General features: G+C 40.9%; 1 protein-coding gene across 2 annotated transcripts in view; it reads left to right on the top strand.

Moving 5' to 3' along the window:
- The window catches only part of eipr1 (EARP complex and GARP complex interacting protein 1), an 80,095-nt gene that overhangs the window by 969 nt on the left and 53,936 nt on the right, over positions 1-25,190 (top strand). For both annotated transcript variants that reach the window (XM_041188510.1, XM_041188509.1), the window contains exons 2-3: positions 10,227-10,310; positions 18,408-18,540. In XM_041188510.1, coding sequence (XP_041044444.1) covers positions 10,227-10,310; positions 18,408-18,540 — 217 coding nt within the window. The remainder of the gene's footprint in view (positions 1-10,226; positions 10,311-18,407; positions 18,541-25,190) is intronic.

Raw genomic sequence — 25,190 nt, 5'->3', positions numbered from 1 at the left:
TGTCCCGTAAATGAATAAAAAAAAAGCAAAGGTGGACTGTCAGTCTGAGGACAGGTGTTTAGGAGACAACCTGTGTCTTCTGAGATCAGACTGTCCCCAGGCAGGGCCAGCGATTCAGGAGCTGATATCGGGGCTGCTGTGGAGGTGAATGTGCTCATCATAGTATCAAGGCACCCACTAGTTAGATGCACAATACCTCAAGAATGATCAATTTAAAACAAAAAAAACACTAAACCGAAGAGGTGTAATTTTAAGGGAATGAAAAGAACAAGAACATATGAAAAGGTCATGAGACCCAACAACCTTTTCCTTTGACCCAAACCTTTGCCAACAGCTCTTCTCTTATTCCAAAAACATTGGATTGCCTCTTCAATCTATTAGTATACAGGACATTGCATGAAAATGTTGTTGCAATATTAGTTCTGGTATTGGGTAAATTTCATCACTGCCTCTTGGATAATATCTTAGAATTTAAGACCAGAGATTTGCAGACAGTTGCTATGAAAACCTTGCAATGGGTAACTTGGTAGGTCTCATTCTGTAACCGTTCTCTGCTACAGCAATGTTCAACTTTGTGAACCATGGTTAGGTAGTTAGCGCTCTCACCTCTGAGTCCCATTTTTGGAATTAAACGCACAAATCAAGGCTGATACTCCAGTGCAGTACTGAGGATGTGCTGCAATGTCGAAGGTGCAGTCTTTTGAATGAGACGTTAAACTGAGACCCTGTCTACACTCTCACGTGGACGTACATACATATGAACATACGAATTAGGAGCAGGGGTAGGCCATTCCACCCCTCAAGTCTGCTCTACCTTTTGATCCCATGGCACTATTTTGAAAAAGAGCAGGGGAACTGTCCACTCTGTCCTGGCCAATATTTCTCCCGAAACCAACATCACAAAAACAGATTAAGTGCTCTTTAATACATTGCTGTTTATGGTATCTTGCTGTGTGCAAATTGGCTGCTGCATTTCCTACATTACAACAGTGACTATACTAAAAGTACTTCATTGGCTGTAAAGGACTCAGGCATTCAGTGGTTATGAAAAATGCTATATAAATGCAGGTCTTTTTTTTACTGTTAATTCAATAACTCTGGAGCGTTGTTGGTTAATTCTTTAACAGTGTCAATGCATAATATTTTCAATGTTTGGATTTATTAACACACCTAATTAAAGTCTCCATATTGAACATTTATTTCCTGCACCCCACCATGTCTACCATGAAGCTAATTCCCCACCAAGGTACTGAGCAGCCAGTCAATATGCTTAACCTTTCCTTCCAGCCTTGGAATCTTTTACATTTTTTGGTCGTAAATCACCTCACAAATTGGTCCTGGATCTTGCATGTAGGCCAGCTTAGAAGTTCTGAGGCATAAAGGAGAAATGTTTATATGTATGTTAACTTGCATTTATATATCACCTTTAACATAATAAAAGTATCCCAAGATGCTTTACAAGAGCTTTATATCATTATACATCTTATGCAGCACTAGCTCAACCTATGCCGGGACAAAAATGCTCTTTATCCCTTCTCAATGAGGGCTGGCTAAATTTAGCATTCATCAGGGTCCTCAGTCGCTGGTATAATTCAATAAGTGCCAATTATATCTTCCAATCAACATTAAATTGAGATCCCTCTTGAGCTGCACAAAACTAAAGTCCCCATTTTGGAGTAGCCTCCAGCATATATGATGGGTTAGCCATTGTTTAAAATGGTGAGTAGAGAGCATTATGTCACCATTTTGATAGCGATATTGAGTGTCAAAATTAATGGAACATTGACTTCCTTCAGCCTCGATGAATCCAAAATGCACCAGAAAGTCTAACACTGAAAATGAGAATCAAATGCAAAAATTTGCAAATTGTTTTGTGTATTTCGCTGGTGGTTATCCTTGTGATGTGACACATTTGTGATAAACCTGAAAGTGTACTTCTGAATTAAGTACATTAAATGTTAATGTAACGTTTTGCCCTGTTACATTTTGATTTTTTTTTCTATGAATTTCTGTGCACAAAATATTTTACTCCAGACTTTGAGGGTAATTAGCTGAAACCTTAAGAAGAGACTCTCCCTGTTAGAGCAAGGTGCTAAGCAAAGGAGCTTTCTGTGTAACTAAAGGAGTGTGTATAGGGAGTATATGTGTCCACCATGTTCCTGCTTTTCCATTTGACTGCTCAGAAGATGACCATTTTGCTCATTGTGCCTGTGCCATCTCCTTGTAAGGACTATCAAATTAATCCCACTCCTCTGTTTTGCAATCCTACAAAGTTTCCTTTTTCAAGTATGCACCCAATTGCTTTCTGAAAGTTATTCTGTTTTTAAAGTGTCACCCCTTTGATATTCTTGTAGGTATTTGCTATTTTTATGGGAGAAAGTAACAAGCATACCAGAAATATTATAGATGCTTCAGAAAAAGCATGACAGCATGGAGGCCTTCAGCCCTCTTCCTTCTAGTAATTATAATGGACTTTTCTGCTAAACGATCAAAACTATTTCTGGTACCTATCTAATTAAAAGTGTTCTGTCTAGCAAGCTTCGGGGGAGTGTAGAAAAGTGCCACTCAAAGTATTTCACAAGCTAGATATCCTGTCAAAAGTTCTTGGTTGACTCAAATATTGTCCATCCATCCACCTTACTATATCATAAAAATAGTAACCTCTCCCAATTTCCTGCCTGTCACACTTCAAGAACTAAAAGTAAGAAGCAAAAACTTATTTGATGGAGAAGACAGAATTTTGTAACCTTTCTGTCAATTTCCAATCACTTTTAGCTTTTAGAATAAATTATGATTGCGACCTCCAATTGAACAACAACAAACAATTATATAGCATCTTTAAGCAACCCAAGGCACTTCACAGGAGCATTGTTGACCAAGATGTGACACTGACAGGTGACCAAAAGCTGAGTCAAAGAGATAGGTTTAAGGAATGTCTTGAAGGAGAGAGGCAGAATAGTTTATGATGGGAATTCCAGAGCTTAGGGCTTAGGCAGTTGAAGGCTGGTAAAGCGATTGTAATCAGGGATGTCCTTGAGACCAAACTTGGACGAGCACAGAGATCTTGTGGTGGGGATGGGGTTTGTAAGAACAGAGGAAATTACAGGGAGTGGCAAGGCTGTGGAAGAATTTGAAAACAGTGATGATCATTTTAATATCAATGTGTAGCTGTACTGGAAGCCAATGTAGGTCAGTGAGCGTAGAGGTGATGGGCGAATGGACTCAGCATGAGTTAGGATACAGGCAATGGGTTTTGGATGAGCTCAAGTTTGTGGAAGGTAGAAGTTGAAAGGCTGGCCAAGAACATATTGGAATAGAGAAGTATAGAAGTAACAAAGGCAGGAATGAGAGTTTCAACAGCAGATAAATCCCTGTGGGGGGCGGCGATGGACAGTGTTGCGGAGGTAGAAGTAAGAGGTCTTGATAATAGGCACTTCCAACCACATAACTGCTCTGTCAGGGTCAAATAGAGTGTCAAAGTTGTGAATGGTCAGATTCAAACTCATCATGGCTAGGGAGACAAATGGAGTTGGTGGCAAGGGAACAGAGAAGTGGTGGTGATGTTGACATGCATGTCATCAGTGCACTTGTAGAAACTGACATTGTGCTTTTGGACGATGTCACTAAGGATGCATTATTGGTGGGCACCAGAGGTAATGGTGAGGGAGCAGGAAGGCATTGTATGTGATTCTCTGCCAAAACTAGATTGATAGGAATGGAATCAGGGAGGGCCCATCTGGATGACGGAAGAGAGGTGTTGGACAAGGATGGTGCGGTCAACCGCAGGCAGGTTGAGAGTGTTAGCATCGTGTCACTTGTAATACAATGTCGGGAACGGTAGTTTCGTGGTTATGTTACTGGACTAATAATCCAAAGATCCAAATCCCACCAAGGCAGCTGGGGAATTTAAATTCAATGAAATAAATCTGAAATAAAGTATTGGTAATGGTGACCATGAAACTGCAGGATTGTCATAACACCCAACTGAATCACCATCATTCTTTAGCGACGGAAGCCTACTGCCCTTTCCAGCCTGTCCTATATTCATTCTGGGCCCACAGCAATGTGGAGGACTCTTAACTGGCCTCTGAAATGGAAACCATTCAGTTGTTTCAAACCAAACTGACAACACCTAATGAAAATCCTAATAGCACTGTCGATGTACCACTGTGGGTGGACTGTGGCATTTCAAGAAGGTAGCTCAAGGGAAGTTAGGAATGGGCAGTAAATGCTGGCATTGCCAGTGATGCTCATATTCAATGAACAAATTTTAAGAAAGGATAAAACGGGATGGTTCATAACCATCACTGCCACAAAAGCTATAATTTGTAACTTTGATGGGGGTCCTTTTAGAATTGTGGCAGGGATGGTTGGAAGAGTTCAAACATTTAGTTGCAGGAAGGTGGACAACAAGTTCAAGTACTCTGGAGAGTGTTGGAAATGGGGCGGTAATTTTCAAGGACATTGTTGCTCTGCTGCAGGAGAGGCGATGACTGCAGATTTAAAAAGGAGGGAGACAGTTTACTCTCTGTGGAGAGTAAACCTTTAACAATATCAGCTAACGTGGGAACCAGGAAGGGAAGATGAGTGCAACATTCCCTGTAATTTTTGTTGTGTGCATGGGCAATCTATTTTAAATGCACAGCTCCTTTAAATTATTTTGCACAGATGCACAGGTGCAGAAATTCATGGTCTGCTGGGGGGCTTTCAGGATGATCAGTGCCTCGCAGTTTTGAAGGAAGGTTGCTTGGGTGGTCAGCAATTTGGCAGAAATAAGGGCAAGGGAGCAGAAGGTGGATCTCATGGACAAGTGGGGTTCATAGAGGGCTTGAGGGGAGATATGGGAGAAACTGGGGAAAGATGTGGGCTGGGTGGGGGAAGGAAGGTGACAGGAGAGAAGAACCCACAAGAATTAAAGAGAAGAGAAAGGAAAAGAAAGAAATAATGGGCTCAGGTCTGGAGTATGATCTTAAGATCTTGAGAAAAAGGAGCAGGAATAGGCCGTTCAGCTCATCGAACCTGCTCTGCCATTTGAGAAAATAATGGCTGATCTAATTGTGGCCTTAATTCCACTTTCCTGCTTGTCCCCCATAACCCTGAACTCTTTTGTCAATTAAAAATCAGTCCAACTCAGCCTTGAATACGTTCAATGACATAGCCTCTGCCACTCCCTGTGGAAGAGAATTCCAAAAACTAATGACCCTCTGCAAGAAGAAATTACTCCTAATCTCTGCCTTAAACAGGAGACCCCTTTTTTTTCAAAATGTGCCCCCTAGTCTAGAATCTCCCATGAGAGGAAACATCCAGCATCTACCCTGTGAAGCCCTCTCAGAATCTTAGATATTTCAATAAGATTTTCAATAAGATCACCACTCATTCTTCTAAACTCCATTGAGTATAGGCCCAACCTGCTCAATCTTTCCTCATAAGACAATCCCTTCATCCCTGGAATCATTCTACTGAACTTTCTCTGAACTTTTTCCAATACAAGTATATCCTCCCTCAAGTAAGGAGACCAAAACTGTACACAGTCCTCCAGGTGTGGTTTCATTAGTGCCCTGTACATCTGTAGCAAAATTTCCCTGGGGCAGAATTTTGCCATCGGCGAGCAGGAGGCAGGGCCCGCTTGGCAACATGGGATGACGTTGGGTGGAACCCCTGACGTCATCCCGGCCCATTTAAATTTTCAGGAAGGTGGGGGCGCAGCAAAATCAGCTGCTGGCCCGCTGACCTGTCAATGGCCAATTGAGATTGGCTATTGACAGATCAATTAAAGTACTAAGCGTACCTGCTTGTCCAACCTTAAGGTTGGCGGGCAGGCCAGGAGCCACGGCGGCAAACAGGTAAAACATGAAACCTCATCCACGGGAGGGATGAGGTTTCACGCAGGGTTTTAAAATTTTTAATCAAGATATTATGTTAATTATGAACATGTCACACGAGGGGGACAAGTTAGGGAATTTTTTTTCCTCTATTTCTAATATTTTTAAAAGTGTAAGCGATCTCCCTGAGGCAGCACTTAGCCTCAGGGAGATGTACGCGCTCTCGTGTGCATGTGCGAAAGAGCACACTCCTGCTTTTGGGGAATCCCCCCCTCCCCGCCTGCACAGGAAGCGCATAGCGCTTCCCGCCAGACGTCACGTAAAATGGCAGCGGGGCCCGCTTCTCCGGTGGGGATTGTCTCCCCGCCCGCCGGAGATTGGGTCAGGCCTGCCCGCCCGACAGGCAGAAAATTCTGCCCCTACCTTATACTCCATTCCCCTTGCAATAATGGTCAAATTCCCTTTGTCCACCTAATTATTTACTATACTTGCATACTAACTTTTGTGATTCATGTTCAAGCACACCCAGATTCCTCCATGCTGCAGAATTCTGCAGTCTGTTTCCATTTAAATAACATTCTGCTTTTTAAATCTTCCTTCCAAAGTGGACAACATCACATTTTCCTACATTATGCTCCTTCTGCCAAATATTTGCCCAATCACTTAATCTATTAATATCCCTTTGTCGACTCTCTCAATCGTCCTCACAACTTGCTTTCCTAACTATATTTATACCGTCAGTAAATTTGGCTGCAGTGCAGTCTATCCCTTGACTCACGTCATTAATGTGGACTGTGAATAGTTGAGGCCCCAACATTGATTCCTGTAGTGCAGCACTGTTACGATTTGCCAGCCTGATAATTATTTATTTATCCTGACTCTCTGCTTCCTGTTAGTTACCCAATCCTAAATGCTACAATATCACCCCAATACCATGACCTCTTATCTTTTGGAGTATCATTTTATGTGACACCTTATAGAATGCCTTTTGGAAACCCAAATACACTGCTGGTTGTGACATTCTCAAAGAACTCTCATAGTTTATCAAGTACTATTTCCCTTTCACAAAACTTGCCTGATTATATTTTGATTTTCTAAATGTCCTGATACTACCTCCTTAATATTGATTCTAGCATTTTCCCATTGACAGATGTTAACTAGTTGGCCTATAGTTTACTGCTTTCTGCCTCCCTCCTTTCTTGAATAATGTTGTTACATATGCAGTTTTCCAGTGCGCTGGGGCCAATCCAGGGAAGGAACCTTGGAAGAACACAACCAATGCATCCACTATCTCTGCAGTCACTTTTGAGACCCTAGGGTGCAGGCCATCAGGTCCAGGGGACTTGTCAGCTTTTAGTCCCATCAAATTTCCTAGTACTTTTTGTCTAGAGACCATGATTATTTCAAGTTCCTCCATTCCTTTTGCCTCTTGATTTCCTACTATTCTTGGGACACTCTCTGTGTCTTCCACTGTGAAGACAGATACAAAATACTTGTTCAAACTGCCATTTCCTTGTTTCCTAACATTACTTCTCCAGTTTCACCCACTAAGTGACCAGTGCTTACTTTAGCTACTCTCTTTTTATAAACTTGTCGAAGTTTTTATTGTTTTTAAAATATTTCTTGCTTGGTTTCTCTCATACTCCAATTTTTCCCTCTTTATTTTTTTTTAGTCATCCTTTGCTGGTTTCTAAAATTTTCTCAATCTTCTGGGATGCTAATCATTGCAGCATTGTGCGTCTTTTCTTTCAATTTGCCTTGACTTCCTCGGTGGGCTACAGGTAATGCATCCTTCGTGTAGCGTCTTTCTTTCTCAATGGAATATATCTTTGTTGAGAGTTAGGAAATAGTTCCTTAAATATCTGCCACTGCTTCTCTACCATCTTACCTTTTAACCCATTCTCCCAGTCCACTCTAGCCACTCTGTCTTCATACCCTTGTAATTGCCTTTATTTACATTTAAGACATTGCTTTCAGACCCAGATTCCTCACCCCCAAACTGAATGTGAAATTCTATCATGTTATAATCACTCTTACTTAGAGGATCCTTCACTATTAGGTAATTAATTAATCCTGTATCATTACACATTACCAGGTCTAAAATAGCCTGTTCCAGAGTTGTTTCCAGAATCTCCCCAGTGCTGATTTAAACTACCACCCACATTTAGAGAGATAAAGTCATAAAAACTCACCAATTACCTCCCTATTCACCTAATTAAAGCTTTAAATACTCACCTGCCTCTAGAAGATGGGAAAAAAAGATATAAAAAGCAGCACCACTCTTCCCCCTCTGCACCAAATTCCCATCTACACCAAATTCCTAGTTAGCACTTGGGTCTTGTCACATTCTATGCTCCCACAGTCCAGAGTGGTAGCCAAAATGAGCACGCACATGGATATGGAAAAGCAGTTTATGTCAGTAAGGCAAAGACCAAGATTGATATTTCCTGCTAGCAATTTTTGAGGACAATCCTTAAAACCTGCCTCTTTGATCAAGCCTTTGATCATTTGGCCTGATCTCCTCATGTGTCTTGGTGTCATATTTTGTTTTATAATGCTCCTGTGAAGTGCCTTGGAACATTTTGATACATTAAAGGCACTATTTATATATATAAGCTGTTGTTGTAAATGGGGGAAAAAGGAAGAAACAAAAAGAGAGAATCAAAAGTTAAAGTGGATTAAATTGACTTATAGATATAGAAAAGGATACTGTCTGATAGTCTTTCAATTGAAAATAAGGTTATGTGATATTTTACTTCAGATTTGTAGATGCAGTGTTAGCTTGCGGTGGCTAGAAGTTCAGAGTCAAGTCGACCCTCTGACAGGCTAAGTGATTTGATACTTGAGTCAGACGTGTCCTGGTGTTCTGTTCAATATTTATCCTTCAACCATAATTATCAGAAAACGTTAGCCCAGAACTTTCAATCTCCAGTTGGTTGTACCCTAGAAGTACCCCTCAAGATGCGCTGGGGGACCCCTCAGAGATCCCGACCCACCAACTATGCGGGAAGTTTGGACTTCCAATGGATAATTACCCTGCATCTGAAACTCTCCGAAACTCTGAGTTAGAGTTGGAGACTTCAGATTGTTCTGATTCACTTACCAGAATAATTACCCAGGAAAAGTTAGATGGATTAAAACCATTTCTAACTCCTGGGTAACTATACTACTGACACCCCTCCTCCCCACTGGACTCCCTGAGTCACTCCCCCTGACACCCTGACTACCCCCGACCACCCAGCTACCCCCATGACCTTCTGACAACCTCCCGACCAACTCTGCCAACCACCAGACTATTCCCCTGACACCGCCGATTCCCTCACCCACCTGCCGCCCTAGCTCCTTACCCACCCACCTGCCACCCTACCCCCTCCCCCACTTATCTTATATACTTAACTCCTCTCCATAGCTTCTCAAAGTGGCTTTGAGACTGTTAAACTTTCTACTTATACAAGTACGGCAGCTAGTGTTATAAAAAGCGGGCGGGGCTTCAAAGATTCTCTGTGCTGCTCGCTGTGAGGATTGCTGCACTGTCTGAGATCAGAAGGACCCTCCTTCAGAAGATGGGCCCGTAAAATTATAGGAAGGTAAGTAGGTGACTATTTGTGTGATCTAGGTCAGAAATAGGGATTTCAGCACAGATAGGAAATTCTGGACCCTTATCTGGTCATTCCTTTCATTGCAGATTGTGTGATCTTACAGTGCACAAACTGGCTTCTGTGTTTGCCCACATAACAACAGTGAATGCTTCAAAAGTAATTGAAAAATATATGAAGTACTTTGGGATTTCCTAAAACCTAAAAGACAATATATAAATGCAGATCTTTTCTATTCAGATAGGTCCAACATCAAATAAATAAAACTGTGGTGCATCTCTTGCAGTTACTGCTCCAGTCTCCTGCACTCACACCAAGAATCGCTTCTGCTGGTGGTATTCATTTGTGCTTGCACGGTTCTGTTTAACATTAGGTCTTTTCCTTGTCTTCAAGACCTGCAGAACTAACCTCTGGTGCAGTAATAGTGCAAGGTTGACCAATCTTGCTTGTAGTTGTGATTTTCTCCTGAATGTAATTCCTGTCTCTGGCAGAATGCTCCAACGAGAATTCCACATGTTGACATTCTTCAATTGTACATCCATTTTATGCTGTCTTGCTGAGGCAGGGTGCAGCATATATAGGAAGCATGCCTTCATTTCCTCTTCTCAAACAATGGGTATTTTTCAGTACCCAGCTTTGGACAGTTGTTTTGTGGTTATATGTGCAATATAGAGTTGAACAAAGTTACTATATTTTTGGCTAGTGGAAGGTATTATTACTAAATTTATAGTTGACAGAAAGCAAAACCATGAGATAATGCAATGACAAGACTACAAGATCACAGATTTGTGTTATTTTTGTTTTGTAGGCACGAGCTTTAACACCACAGACTGCAGAAACTGATGCAATCAGGTTCCTGGTTGGCACTCAGTCACTAAAGTATGATAATCAGGTAAACATCATTGACACATTATGGAATGTAGTATGTGTTGTTATGAATAATGCTGAAATCATTTAGACTTGTAGATTTAATTACTGGGTGAATTTCCCATGACTTGGGAAACCAAACAACTGAAGGGAGGTGAAAATGGCTGGATTCATCAAGCACATACCTTCCCAGCACTGCCTGTGGGCAAGAAGGAGCAGGGGTGCTTTCCCAATGGCATGCTGAAGCAAACTTGCTTCCCCACTTCACCTCGATCTGAAATCCTGTGTCCGCGATCTCTCCAAAACCCACGATGTGAACTGAAACCCGATTTCCACCAGACCTACGCTCTCCCCCTCCCTTCCCCCACTTCTTCCCCCCTTCCCTTCCCCCCACCTCCACCTCCCCTCCCCTCTCCCTCCCCTCCTCCCTCCTCTCCCTCTCCCCCTCCCCCCTTCCTCCTTCCTTCCCCTTTCCTCCCCTCTCCCTTATCCCTCCTTTTCCCCTCCTCCTCCCTTATGCCATCACCCCCACCCTGATTCCTCCCTTCTTCCCCCGCCCCACTTTCTCCCTACCCCCGTACCCTTCCTCCTCCCCACTCCCCTTCCCCCCTCTGCTGGCGCCCTTACTCCCTGCCCCCTTGGCTCTCTGCCCTTTCCCTCCCCCCCTCCATTCGCCCACCCCCTTTCCCACTTCCCCCTCCCTTTCTCCCCTCTCCTCCTCCCCCTGCCTTACCCCCTCTCCTTCCTACCCTCCTCGTTCCCTCCCTACTTCCCCCATTCCCCCCTGCCCACTCTCCTCCTAACCAGCCCCCACCCCCCCACCGCCCCCTGGCCGGCTGTGCACTTGCTCCTCCATGACCTGCAGTCTTCCTCCCCCTTACTGATGGCCAGAAATCAGAGAAAACAGATTTGTTTGGACTTCTGCGTTGTTTGTATTTGTGGGATTCCCAGATGTTGGAACTCTCAGAATGCCACCCCTCCCCCCAACTCCCTGTAAATATTCAGCCAATAAACCAGAACTTTAAGTATATAATCATTATTTTTAAAATCATGGTATTGACTGTTAAGTGACTGATCCTAGGATATAGTGCAGTGGCAGTATGAGGCGGCCAGACACTCTTGGTAGCCTTTACATCTATTTGGTAGCCTTTACATCCAGTTTAGTTAACAAGAAGGTAGAAAATGTTTTGAATTTTAAATTAAGTGAACTGACATGAGTTGTCAGGTGATTTCTTTCACCTTTATCAATGGGTCAGTTTGAGGTTGGTATGATTTTCAATGTGAAGAATTGCCGATTTACCTTTTTGCATCTTTTATACCCTTCAACATGAAAATCCACGCTTACCTGTGCTTCATAGTGAAGTGGAAGGTGGTGTATCCATTAGCTAGCCATTATCGAGCAAAATAGTTGAAAATGAAAATTAAAGCAAACAGATGAGATGAAAAGTATAATTGAGATTCATCTGTGCTAGATGCAGAACACATTGAATGGATTGGAAACTGCATGTTTGTCTTTCTCTTTCTGTCTGTCGCACATGATGCATTAGCAACAGTTTGGGACCTCCATGAGTATCAGAGGCTTTCCAAATTTAAGGTCTGTACCTAAATCCGCAAACTGCTTCCGTTGAATTCAGAGGTAAGTAAGGGGGTGAAAGGTTATCGGGGATAGGCAGGAATGTGGAGTTAAGGTTAAAATTAGATCAGCCATGATTTAGTGAATGGCAGGGCAGGTTCGAGGGGCCAAGTGACCTACCTCTGCTCCTAATTTGTATGCTTGTATATACTTATGTATGTTTAAAGCCAATGCTTCCTGCCTTTACTCACCCACACTTATATCTACCACTTTCCTTGTTCCAAGATACATAAATAAAAGATGATAGTGTAACATCAGCAATAATTAGCAGTTTTTGATTTTATCCCCTCAACAGCTTTATGATTTATTTTTTCTGAATATCATTAGGCTATTTTTGATGAAGGTAGAAAGAAAGAGAAACCATGTGGCTGTGTTTGGCGAAGCACGATTGACGGAGGAAAGGCTTTATTTTGGAAAGAAAAGGATGAGCTTGTATAAGCCCTTCATGGCTTAGGTTTCCTGAAGCTCAGCACATTTATCCAGCAAATGGCTAAACTATTTGGGCCAGAAAGATCCCAGATTTATGCTCTATGAATTCAGCTGGAATGCGGTAGAGAAAGTGCAATTGATCTCAGTAACCTTGGGAGAGGAAAATTGGACCTGCTACCCATTCCTGTTTGCTACTTCCTTTTTGGAAGTATGCATTTGTGAATATTAGGTGGGGAAGGATCAGGCTCCGATGTTATACCCCTGCTGTCAAATAGTTTGCTGACACTCGCTATCAGGCTCACCCATGTGTAGTGGACACTTAAATAAGGTGATGAAAGGTAATTAGGCCAAATGGAATTGTGCATCAGCAAGGATTCATAGCTTCTAATTGTGATCTTTGGCTACATGTTAGTATCTTTGTATAACATTTATGGAGGTGGGGGAAAGAGATTTCAGAAAAGCTACTGAAAAATTGAGAGTTACAACTTTGTTGTTTAGCAGCCTCCTCTGCATCTTAACTTTCATGCCACCAATTTAATACCCTTCTGCAAGTGCAGTATAGAGCAGTTAATTGTTAACACAAAAGTATTTATAATTAATGTGATAATCTGAAATGCAAAATGCATCTCTGATTCCCATTAACTTAAAATAGTAGGCTTTCATAATTTACAAGCTTACATTTAGCTTCAAGAATAAAGCTTTGTTTTGAAATTGTAAATTCTTAATCTGAAAGCAAGAATAAAAAGATGAATGAACTAGAGAAGTCTAAGTGAAAACTATTAAATATGCTTTGATCACATCACTCCTGCTACTGCCTAATATACTCTGTTTTATTTAGGATAACATGTCTTAATTTGACTCATATCCTGTGAAATAGTTTTTCACAGAATAGTTCAGCAAAGAACTTCGGTTTCGCTGATCTTCTGATAAGCCAAGAGAAATCTTTATTCTTTAATATACTATTATACACTCACTTAGACTCATGGAAACGTAGAATGGCATCAGACAGAAACATGCCATTCAGATCATCAAGTCTCCGCTGGTTTGTTTTACTCAGGCCATTAACGTTAAACCCCCATCCTACTTACACCCCACAACATTTAATATTCCTCGATTTTAAGGAATTTATACTGATTTAGAGAAAACAGAAAATCTTAATGGGTGTTAATAGGGATTAAAATACATCGTTTTTTTCTTCTAAACTCTGCTAAATACCAAAATAGTTAATGTATTATATTTAATTTGCTTATCTTCCACCACAAAGTCTGTGTTTAGAAATGTGTGTGCTCCATACCATTCATCAGAAAAGCCAAATTTCTCAACCAGAAACTTGCCAATTCAGATCTCTTCTTTTTCAGATGCTCATAGGAACAGGAATACACCATTTAGCACATGGAACTGCACTGCCATTCATTCACATTATGGCTGACCAGTACCTCAACCCTATTTACTCTCCATTGATCCAAATGACGTGGATACCCTTACCTATCAAACAATGATCAATAACAATGTTTGAAAACTTCAATTGATCAACCATCCTCAAAGCCCTCTAGAGAGAAGAATTCCAGCAGCCTTTGTGTGAAGAAGTTCTTCCTGATTTCACCCTTGAAAGGCCTAGCTCTAATTTTAAGATTATGCAGCCTTGTTCTCAATTACCCCACTAGAGGAAAGATTTTGGACAGATCTTTGTGGTGTGTGTGTGGAGAAGTTGGGTCAGGTAACTTCCCGATTTGGCGCACCTGTCCCCATTAAAAAGGCCCCCGCCTGCCATATTTTTCTTTCGGGGAAGCGGGGTTGAGACAGAGTCAGACCTGCCAACTCCAGAGGCAGCCCTGAGGCGGAAACAGAGGTAGCAGATGGCAAGGCTGGCAGTCTAGAATGCACATCACCATTTACTGGGATGTTGACCTATTTTTAATGAAGAATGTCAGGCCCTCAAACTCTTACCCTTCCTCACCCCACATGCCCCCTCATATTCCCCCAGGCCCCTTCACATTCCCCATGCCCCCTCATAAAACATATTGTCTTAAATATATTTTTGTGACATCAATGACTAGAAATAGCTGTGTCCATCCAAAAGCAGCCCTCTTTGTTTCAGAAAGATAAGATGAAGACTGATGAGGGAGACCACTCAGCCCATCTAGCATATATTTTCTCAGAAGCATACCATCTTCCCCATCAGTGTCTAACTGCCTCTTGAATTTTTGTCTCTACTTTCATATCCAGGAGGCCCTTGCAGGTGTTAATTACTGTTCTCAAAAGCTCTTTGATATTGGTGCTGAATTTGCCTTTTGCCAGTTTGGACATTTGCTTCCTTGTCCTGCAATTTGGTGATGCTCAGGATTAACCTTTCTGTTCCACTTAATATCTTGCATATCCCTGTAAATCCACCTTTTATTTACCTCCTGTCAAGGCTTTTTGTTTTCCTAGCCCTTCCTCATAACTTAGTTCTTTCATACTACGGGTGAGTCTTCTGACCTTTCAAGCTCTGGAAGCTATGCAAAGAATGTTCCCCTTGTGCCTCACTGACTAGATGAATGCAGTACTCAAGGTATAATTTATATAGCTCTGGCACAACTTTAATGGAGTGTCAAATTTAGATGGAGTGGCAGCAGAAATTATTGGCCAAAGACTTTACTTCCCTTTAATGTTTCACTATTTGCCTTCTCTTCATAAAACTTGCAAAGGGAGATTTACCTGGGTCTGCATGCTGGATTTCTTGAACAAAGCAAATATCAGAAATTGGGCTTGTCTGAGCACATGACTTTAAAGGAATCTGTTTGTTTCCTACATTTATTTAAAATGAAGGCCAATTGAGTGAGTTTCTTTACAGATTTGTACTGCAACCCACCCAGTTTTCTGATATTTGCTGTGCTGAGGTGATCTCATACGCCTAGGTGCAGACCCAGGAAAATATCCTCTATAACCTGTTCAGGTTTGAAAATGTATTGAGGTTCTTAATAAATTATATCAAAAAAAAACAGGGGTGGGCAGCAAAATAAAATTTGTGGAGTTATGCAATAAGTGGAATGGAAATCAGACAAGATCTAAAACAGGTATGTGATCTGCATTAATAAAAACAAAAAACTGCAGATGCTGGAAATCCAAAACAAAAACAGAATTACCTGGAAAAACTCAGCAGGTCTGGCAGCATCGGCGGAGAAGAAAAGAGTTGACGTTTCGAGTCCTCATGACCCTTCAACAGAACAGTTCTGTTGAAGGGTCATGAGGACTCGAAACGTCAACTCTTTTTTTCTCCGCCGATGCTGCCAGACCTGCTGAGTTTTTCCAGGTAATTCTGTTTTTGTTATGTGATCTGCATTGCCAGATTAGTGCCCTTCCAATAATGATGATAAAAATTTGTTCCGTTGTCTCTGATGCATTCAGACTCAGGCAAGCCCAGTTTTGATCTCCATTTATTGCTGAGTTAACTGACTTCATCTGGACCAGGTGTGGGACCACAAATGATCATGTTGCCAAAGGACTGGTGAATAGCAAACCAGCCTGTGATCCTACTCCTAACTTATCCAACAGTCCCAGCTGGAAGCGTATGATTGTATAAGTGTATAATATAACTGCATAATTTTGAGGTGCAGAGGGATCTAGGTGTTCTAGCACATGTGTTACAAAAGGTAGTATGCAGATACAGCAGGTAATTAAGAAGGCTAAAGGAATGCTATCCTAAAGTGAATGTTGTCCTCTAGAGAGTGACAGTGGGGAGTTAATAGTAGATAGTAAGGAAATGGCGAAATAAATTAACAAATATTTTGCTTCTGTGTTCACTTTAGCGGATACAAAAAGCATTCCAGTAATAGCTACAAATCAGGAGGTGAATGGGAGAAAGGAACTTGGTAAAATTGAAATCACTAGGAAAACGGTAGTGAGCAAATTGATGGAGCTGTGGGCTGGCAGGTCTCCGGGTCCCGATGTTCTACATCCTAGGGTCTTAAAAGAGGTGACTAATGAGGTAGCTGATGAGCTGGTTTTAATTTTCCAAAATTCGCTAGATTCTGGAAAGGTTCCATCAGATTGGAAAGTAGCAAATATAAACCCTCTATGCATGAAGGGAGGGAGGCAGAAAACAGGAAACTATAGGCCAGTTAGCTTGACGTCTGTCATGAGGAAGTTATTAGAATTGATCATTAAGGAGGTTATAGGTGGGCAATTAGAAGAGCGCAAGGCAATTGGGAAGAGTCAGCATGGTTTTGTGAAAAGAAAATCATGTTTAACCAATTTATTGGAGTTTTTTGAAGGAGTAACATGCACAGTGGATAATATGGAGCCTGTAGATGTACTTGGATTTCCAGAAGACATTTGATAGGTGCCCCATCAAAGATTATTATGGAAAATAAAAGCACATGGTGTAGTGGGTAACATATTAGCATGGATAGAGGGTTGGCTGGCCGGAAGAAAACAGAGTATGCATAAATGGGTCTTTTTCTGATTGGCAGGATGTGATGAGTGGCGTCCCACAGGGGTCTGTACTGGGGCCTCAACTTTTTACAATTTGCATCAATGACTTAGATGAGGGGAGTGAAGACACGGTAGTTAAATTTACAGATGACACAAAGATAGTTAGGCAAGTACATTTTGAAGAGGACATGAGGAGGTTGCAGATGGATATAGATTGGTTGAGTGAGTGGGCAGAGACTAACAAATGGAGTTTAATGTGGGAAAATATGAAGTGGTCCACTTTGGAAGGAAGAACAAAAAAGCAGAGTACTACTTAAATGGAGAATGGCTGCATAATTCTGAGGTGTAGAGGGATCTAGGTGTTCTAGTACATGATTCACAAAAGGTTAGTATGCAGGTACAGCAAGTAATTAAGAAGGCTAATGGAATGCTATACTTTATTAAGAGAAGGATTGAACATAAAAGTAAGGATATTGTGCTTCAGTTACACTGGGCACTGTTGACTGCACCTCAAATACCGTGTGTAGTTTTAGTCTCCTTATTAAAGAAGGATGTAAATGCATTGGAGGCGATTCAAAGGAGGATTACTAGATTGATACTTGGAATGAGTGGGTTGTCTTATGAGGAAAGGTTGGACAGACTGGGCTTGTTTCCACTGGAGTTTAGAAGAGTGAGGGGTGATTTGATTGAAGTATACAAGATCCTGAACGCCCTTGACAAGGTGGACGTCGAAAGGATGTTTCCTCTTGTGGGTGAGTCCAGAACTAGAGGACACTGTTTTAAAATTAGGGGTCGCCCTTTTAAGACAGAGATGAGGAGAAATTTTTTCTCTGAGGATTGTGCAACTTTGGAATTCTCTGCCTCAGAAGGTGGTGGAAGTGAAGTCATTGAATATTTTTAAGGTAGGTAGATTCTTGTTAGGCAAGGGAATCAAAGGTTATCGGGGTTAGATGGGAATGTGGAAATCAAAACACAAGAAGACCAGCCATGATCTTATTGTTTAGCGGAGCAGGCTCGAGGGGCCGAATGGTCTACCCCTATTCCTATTTCTTATGTATATATGCGGCGTTGTGTGAGAACGGAAGTACATACCCTGCCAACACACACTGCCTCAGATTGTACATCACGTATAAATAATTGCCACTTGGGTGTGGCATCTGAGGGGAGAGATCACTGTCCATAGAACTCTATCCTAGCAAGGGAGTTATTGCCTTCAAAAGAGGAAAAATATTGGAGAGGAAAGGATGGTAAAATAAAGATAGTTTATTTACTTAGAAAAAGCATTGTAGTTATCATTAGTACTTGTTTAAAAAAGTAAGATGTATCCTGTATATAGATATGAGATGAAATTGATTGATCAAAATTACAGTATCAGTTCATGAAAAAACCTTTAGTTCGATGTGTATTGATGATTTTATCCTTGACCGGAACAATGACTTCTAGCTTCAGTGCACCACCCTATGAAACCATACTTCTTTTCCTCAGACTCCTGACTGTGCACTTGAAACCAGCCCTGCATTCCAAGGACGCTATTGATCAAAGCTAGTGCCTCATGTTCCACTCCTTAATTTAGAGGGTAATTTTTTTTTTAAATGCCTGACAGCCAGTGTTTCATTACTAATTTATGAATGTGGATTATGTTTTTAGATTCACATCATAGATTTTGATGACGAAAATAACATTATTAACAAGAACGTCCTTCTGCATCAAGTAGGAGAAATATGGCACATGAGTACCAGCCCTGCAGATAAAGGTGTCCTGGCAACTTGCTACAATAAAAGTAAGTGTAATGGATTGATTTGTCCATTGACCTATTGGGTAAAATAGTCTAAAACAGCAAAATTTATTATCCACATTTACATTTCATAAACATGGACATTCAATAAATGAAAAAAACTGAAGAAACTCTATGTAGTTTTTTCCGTTTTGGATTTTGAGAGTTGTTTCTGCCCAATCTATAGTATTTTTCTCTCGGGGTCCTTTATTTTACAAATGTAGCTCATCTAGTTTTTAGATTTTTGTGCGTCTATAAATGCAACTGATTAACATTTCTAATATCTCATCATATCAATGGATATTCAGAGAACTATTATTGGTTTAAAAAAATCATATTGCATTTAAAGCAATTTTCAAATCAAGAGGAGAAAATAAATTAAAAATTAATGCAATAAATAAGTTGTCTTGTTAAGGGTGTAACCTTGTTGTGTTTAAACCATGGGTGCAGTATTTGAGCTAGAAGAGTTGCACAAGTGAAGCTGTAGCCAATCTCTTTAAAAGTAATAAAAGTCCAGAAGCCAAATATTGACATTCGAGTGATAGCTAATTACCAGAAGTTCATTGAGTGCCGCAACTATATTCAACTTGCATCTTTTAATCCTTTTTTCTAAAACAAGAACCAAGAAACTACAGACCTTCCCAGTATACTCCTGACACGAGTCTGCTAGTAGTGTGGTAGTAGGCCCAAGGAATTAGGCATCCTCTTTTACACTTTGACCATTCTTATGATTTCTATAGGCAAGATTGTAAATTTAGTGGCAGTCAGTGCCAAATCTAATGCCACTTGATGCCAAATCCTGTGCTGGGGACCTGCAGTACTAGTGATTAGTTTGATACAACCAGAGCATGTTTCACTTCAGATCTTTATAGCCGATAGTTTGCGTCAATAAAAGTCTTTTATTCCTTCAGTCTGAACTGCCATTTGCTCCAGGCCCAGAAGTGAAAGGATCATGCGCTAATCTATTTTGTGATCCAGATGTCTTTCCCCCTTCTGATCTCTCACTGAAATTAAGTTTAGTGCTTCTCCAGTTGCCTGGTGCAGATAGAAAATTCATGAAAACAGAAAGTTACAGGCTGCCATTCTATGTTAGATTGTTGATACACCAGCAAGCTACACTGTTTTGAAACATCTTTAGTTGATTGTAGAATAATCAGTGTGATGTCATTTTGATTCATTGGAGTTTGCTTTGGTAACTTTATTAGCTAATGTGAGGTTTTCATGTTTTCTGCCCTTGAATTAAGATATAGGATCAGAGAAAGCTCCAGAGGTAGAGTGGAGGAGGCCTTTAGGAGATTTAAATATGCAGATGAGAATTTTATATTAGCAGCCTTGGAGACAGTGTAAGAGAGCAAGGACATGAATAATGGATAAGTGAGATTTGGTATAGGATACAATACCAGCAGCGGATTTAGAATGAGCTAAAGAATGGTGAATGAGAAGCTGTCCATAATAGCCTTGGAATAGCCATATCAGTGATGAGAGTTTCAACAGCAGATGAGCTGAAGCAAGGCAGAAGCAGGGGTTATTACATAGGTGGAAATATATTGTCCTTTTGAATTGGAGGACTTGGTGTCCGAAGCTCATTCACGGTTGAATAGGACTGATGTAGTAAATAATCTGGTTCATCCTAAGACAGCATCTATGGAGAGAAATGGTTATTGGCAAGAGCATGAAGCTTGTGGTGGGGGCCAGAGATGATGACTTTTTTCTTTCCAATGTTAAACTGGAGAAAAGTGCAGTTCATGCAAGTCTGGATGTTGGACAAGCAATCAGTGACACAGAGGACATGGAAAGGAGAAGAGAGATTGTGGAGCGGTATTATTGGGTGTCATTAGCTTGGCAAGTAACTCACAACCGTGGAGGATATCGTCCAAGAGAAGCTTGTTGTTGAGGAAGGGGGAGGCTGTCAAGGATAAACTCTTGGAGGCAATGGTGCGGGAATGGGAAGAGAAACCGTAGCTGGAGATGCATTGGTTACAGTTGGATAGCTAAGAGTGAATTAAGTAAGAGCAGTGGCACTGAACTGGACAGCAGAGGAGAGATGTTGGAAGAAGATGTTGTATTCTACTGTGTCAAAAGCTGCAGATGGGATGAGCGTCTATAATATATCATGGTCACAGTCACAGAGCATGTTATTTGTTTCAGTGCCTTGGCAGGATGGAAACCTGATTGAGAAGGTTCAAATGGAGTAGTAGGAAGGTAGACATGAATCTGGGGGCAGCAACTCATTCAAGGATTTGGGAGTTGAGAGGCAGTTTGGATAGGATGGCAGCTTGCCAAAATGAGGTCAAAGCTTTTCACATTTGCTGGAACCAGTCAATTATTCTGAAGGACAATTGAGAAACTAATCAGAGGCTGAAGTATTTACAGCCATTTTCAGCCAGATCTCTCTCTACCTCCTGCTGAGACTTGCACCTTCACAGATGCCAGTCTCCACCAATTTGATTCACTCCACACGATATTAAATAACAGCTGAGTGCACTGGACAACCAGCAAATGCTATGGGCCCTGATAAAATTCTGGCAGTAGTACTGAAAACCTCTGCTCCAGAACTGGCTCCACTCCTAACCAAGTTGTTACAGTATCGCTACAACACTAGCATCTACCTGACAATATGGAAAATTGACCAGGTATTGCCAACAATAGGCAGACAGATGAATAAAGGGTGGGTTTTTTTGATGAATTGGTGAAAGTTGTTGGATAGGAAAAGGGACAGTATTTGAGGAGAGGAAAGCATATACAATATCAGTGAGCATCGGGGCCAGAGAGGGAGTTAGGTGTTAGCAGTTTAATGGGAACAGGATCAAGGGTGAATGGGTTGAATGAGGTGGATTTTAGAGACATTCTGGGGTTGGAACCTTGACTTTGGGAAAATCTCTGGGTCCCAACTGTGCATTATGTTGGCACCTGACACAGGTGTCAACGAGCAGACCAATTAGTGACCAGGGTGCCCGCTCGCCATCCAATTAAGGAAAGTGGGCAGGTTCCCAATGCTGGAGGGCCAATAGGAGGCTCTCCAGCACTGGGAGGTCAGCAGCCCCACCATCAGAGGTGGAAGCTGCTAATATAGGTAGGTAAAAGAGAGAACACCTCTCTGCAGACTTTAAAAAAAACCTTAACGTTCAAAGAATTCATAGCTGCCAGGCCATTATTGTGGAGGGGGAACCCCTCCACAGATGGCCTGTGGCCACAGCGGCAGCCCATTTGCAATTGTGGCCATGTGGCAGGGTGTGCCTCCTATGAGTGGGAATCTGGCAAATCCCGCACTCATCCCCTCAACCAGCTTCATCGAAAATGGTCCTGAGACTTAAACATGCCAGAAAATCAGCATGCCAGCTGGCAGTGCAAAATTGAAGGCCTACCTGCTCCCTTTTCTGGCTCCACAGCCCTTCCAAAATTTGGCCCAAGGTGCGCTTAATACCCTTCATTTTGCACTTTATTTATGGTTTTGCTGGCTCTGTTTAATATTGAAAATTCCTTAATATTAAATTCAATTTCTTTTTCTACTCAGTTGTAGCCTTTGCACATCTCATTTCAAGTGTTGGCTTGTCTCAATTGGAAGCACATTTGCATTGGGCAGAACTTTAGCTAATATAAGGGGAGAGGGATTGGATGCAGTGGGGGGGGGGCATTAAATTTATTTAGTTTGTTAACAGTAGAATTAATTAACTTTTAGATCATAATGCACAAACTCTATTTAAAAAAAAAATTACTTGTCAGAAATGACTAGGATTTTAAAAGAACTCCACCTGGGAGTTCCACACTGCACAAAAGCAAACAGGGCGCTGACAAGTCCATAAGTGTTTTTAGTACTGTTCAGAATTTTTTTATAGACTCACGGTCTTGCCACTATGGGATGCTTTTGGGCCTCATCACCTTTGTTTCTTTGGTATAAATTTGATGTTTTTATTTGCTGTATTTGAATGCCATGGTAACCAAGATAGTAAAATTATGTCTGCAAATGGTAGTTTAAAAGCTTCGTATTTTATATATTGGCAGACAACTAGGTATAAATTTCAACAAAATTGCTGGAAAAACTGTACCTTACAAGTTTTTTTGGGAGGACCTGGATCACATAAACTATCCTGATCCCCAGTGATGCAGGCAACCCCCATTCTAAAGAGCACTATTTCAGAAAGCACTGGAGCAATGTTAGTGGAGATCTCCCCATAGCTTAGAGGGCTGGTGCCGGGAACCCAGAACCCACTTGGATAGATCAAAAGATTTGTAATCTATAAGAAATACATATTGAAATATTTACTGATTGATGTAAACTTATCTGTGCATATTGTGCAACACTGTACATAAATAAGATATTGTCATTGATGCATGGAAAAATCCTAAATTAAACCAATAAGAAAATAGGATACTCATCTTAATCTATTTTATAAACACTTACTGCCTTGAGTATCCTGTCACTGCCTTTAATTTTGGTGGCTCAAAGCATTCCTAGCAGAAGCTGTACTGGGATACTTTGGGGTTATGCTCTGCGTTCATTATTTATCGGAAAGAATGTCAGGCAGATGGGGCCAGAAGGAGCAACATGCTCTAAATGTCAGAATTCTATGTACAAATGTTAACGGTGAAGAGCAAGTTTCTTTTCTGAATAATTTAACAAGACTAACTTTATCTTTTGCATGCCTATAATACTGCAATAAATAGAAATGACATAAAGTGCCTTCTTTTTTGCCTGCTCTTTTCATCTCGTTTGATTTCTCTTTTTTCCCTTGTCTTTTTTATTTTGCAGTTTCTATTTTCTATTCTTATTTTGTGTTGGTTATTCCTAGGTTTATTCTTGTGCTTTGTCTTGCTTTCCAATTTCTCTCCGCCCTTCTTCCTGTGGCACTGAATTCTCATTATCGCTGAAGTAGTATGGACTCTCTCTGATCAGCTCTATTGATTTTCCTTGCTGCTAGTAACGATAAGGCAGGTTTTTCTTACTGCTGTAGTACCCACTGTAAGTTGAGTGCAAAGGGGAATTTTTTGAAATAAAAGCAAGGAATCTGATGGGAACATATTATAGTAGGTAGTAAGAATGAGGGAGATAGCTGGAAAATTAACTGTTAAGGTTACAGGTAGCCAGGTTAATAGATTTATTTTTTTTAAATTTGTGCCATCAAACAAAGCAATGAATTAAAAAAACAAAACAAAAACATTTGGAATGAAATGAGGCAGAGCATCACACCCTATAAGTATCAAATTAAATGGAATGAACTGCCTGTGTGTGGTTAATGGCTAAATTAAAATGTCTGCAGTACATTATCTTCACAGTAGCTGTATCTGATTCAACAGAAAGAAGATGCATTGTGCAAAAAATGCAGGCAGTATCTTAAATGTTACCAAGGCATCGGTAGAAACTCTTGAACGCTAGTTTTGTCTTTCCATGACCATATCTCTCTTATTGGCAAGTAGTCAAAAATAGTTAGAACCCCTTCAAATCAAAAGCTAAAGTGCTGGATTCATGATGAATTAATATATTTATAACATATGCCACATCAAACCAAAAATCGATGAGGCGTAATCTTGCGAAGAATCATCTGGAAACATTAGTTCTTGGTTTAACTTGAATTTACTATTACAGATGCTGAAATATTTTTGTAAAAAAAAATTTCATGCAAATAAATGACAAGCTAACATCTGTGCCTTTATTGTACCAAATAATATAAGCATCTCTGAAACATAACAATGCCTCTCTGTTTGCAACCATTTTTAAATTGGAACTATGTTACAGTTTTTGCATCTTGTTTGTGGAGAACCTAACACTTGAATCTAGTTTTGCGTTTTAATAAAAAAATCAGTAAATGAACCCATTTGGAATGCATTTTATTTGTAGCTTAATTTCCCCACCACACCATTACCCAGCCAAGGGAATAACAGAATAACCCAGCTCCAGGCTTATGGCAATGTTGCTTTTGAGCTAGCTACTCATGACAGTGCTGTGGTTTGACTAGCACTCCTAATTATTTATTTTCTTCCTTGTTCGAAAAAAAACAGTTCACTAAAATGGACTAGGTGAGACTGTGATACTCTCAGGCAAGGCCTTTTCTGCCTTTTCTGTATTGATGTGGTACCAAGCTGTGGCAGAGCACAACTCCCAATTCATAATCTATCCTGTAATTCTGCTTTAAATAGTTTGATTGGGTTATGAATTGAGTTAATTAATCAACCAGTTGGGCACTACAGTTAGTCTTCATCCCGTTAATTCAGAGAGAGGAATATGTTCCTAATCACCTTCCACTGACCCTCTCCCCTCGCCCCACCTGGAAAAAGTGCATGTGTGCATTTCCAGCAACAACAGGATCAGTCTTCGCTGTGATGGTGCCCTTAATTAAGTAACCTGCTGGCTCTTACCATCAAGAAGTACACATGGAAAGTGGTCACTTGGGTATAGTACAGAAGGGCTTCTAGGACCCAAGGAATTCTGCTCCTACTGTGAATCAGCACTTTCAAGAGAGAATTGAGGAAGGGAAAGAGAAACGACAGACATCTAAGAACCAAAGTAGGAATTTTAAAATTAGAATGGAGTTTTCTCTTTTGAAAGGTTTGACAGTCCATGAAAGACTGTTTCTATGGAAGCAGAAGTTTAACTATATTCACCAACCTCCACCACAACACAAGATTTCTGTGAAGGTAACTAAATTATAATTAAGCAG

This window comes from Carcharodon carcharias, chromosome 5, assembly GCF_017639515.1.
Source record: "Carcharodon carcharias isolate sCarCar2 chromosome 5, sCarCar2.pri, whole genome shotgun sequence".
Classification (NCBI taxonomy): domain Eukaryota; kingdom Metazoa; phylum Chordata; class Chondrichthyes; order Lamniformes; family Lamnidae; genus Carcharodon; species Carcharodon carcharias.
This window is presented reverse-complemented; position numbering and strand designations above follow the sequence as displayed.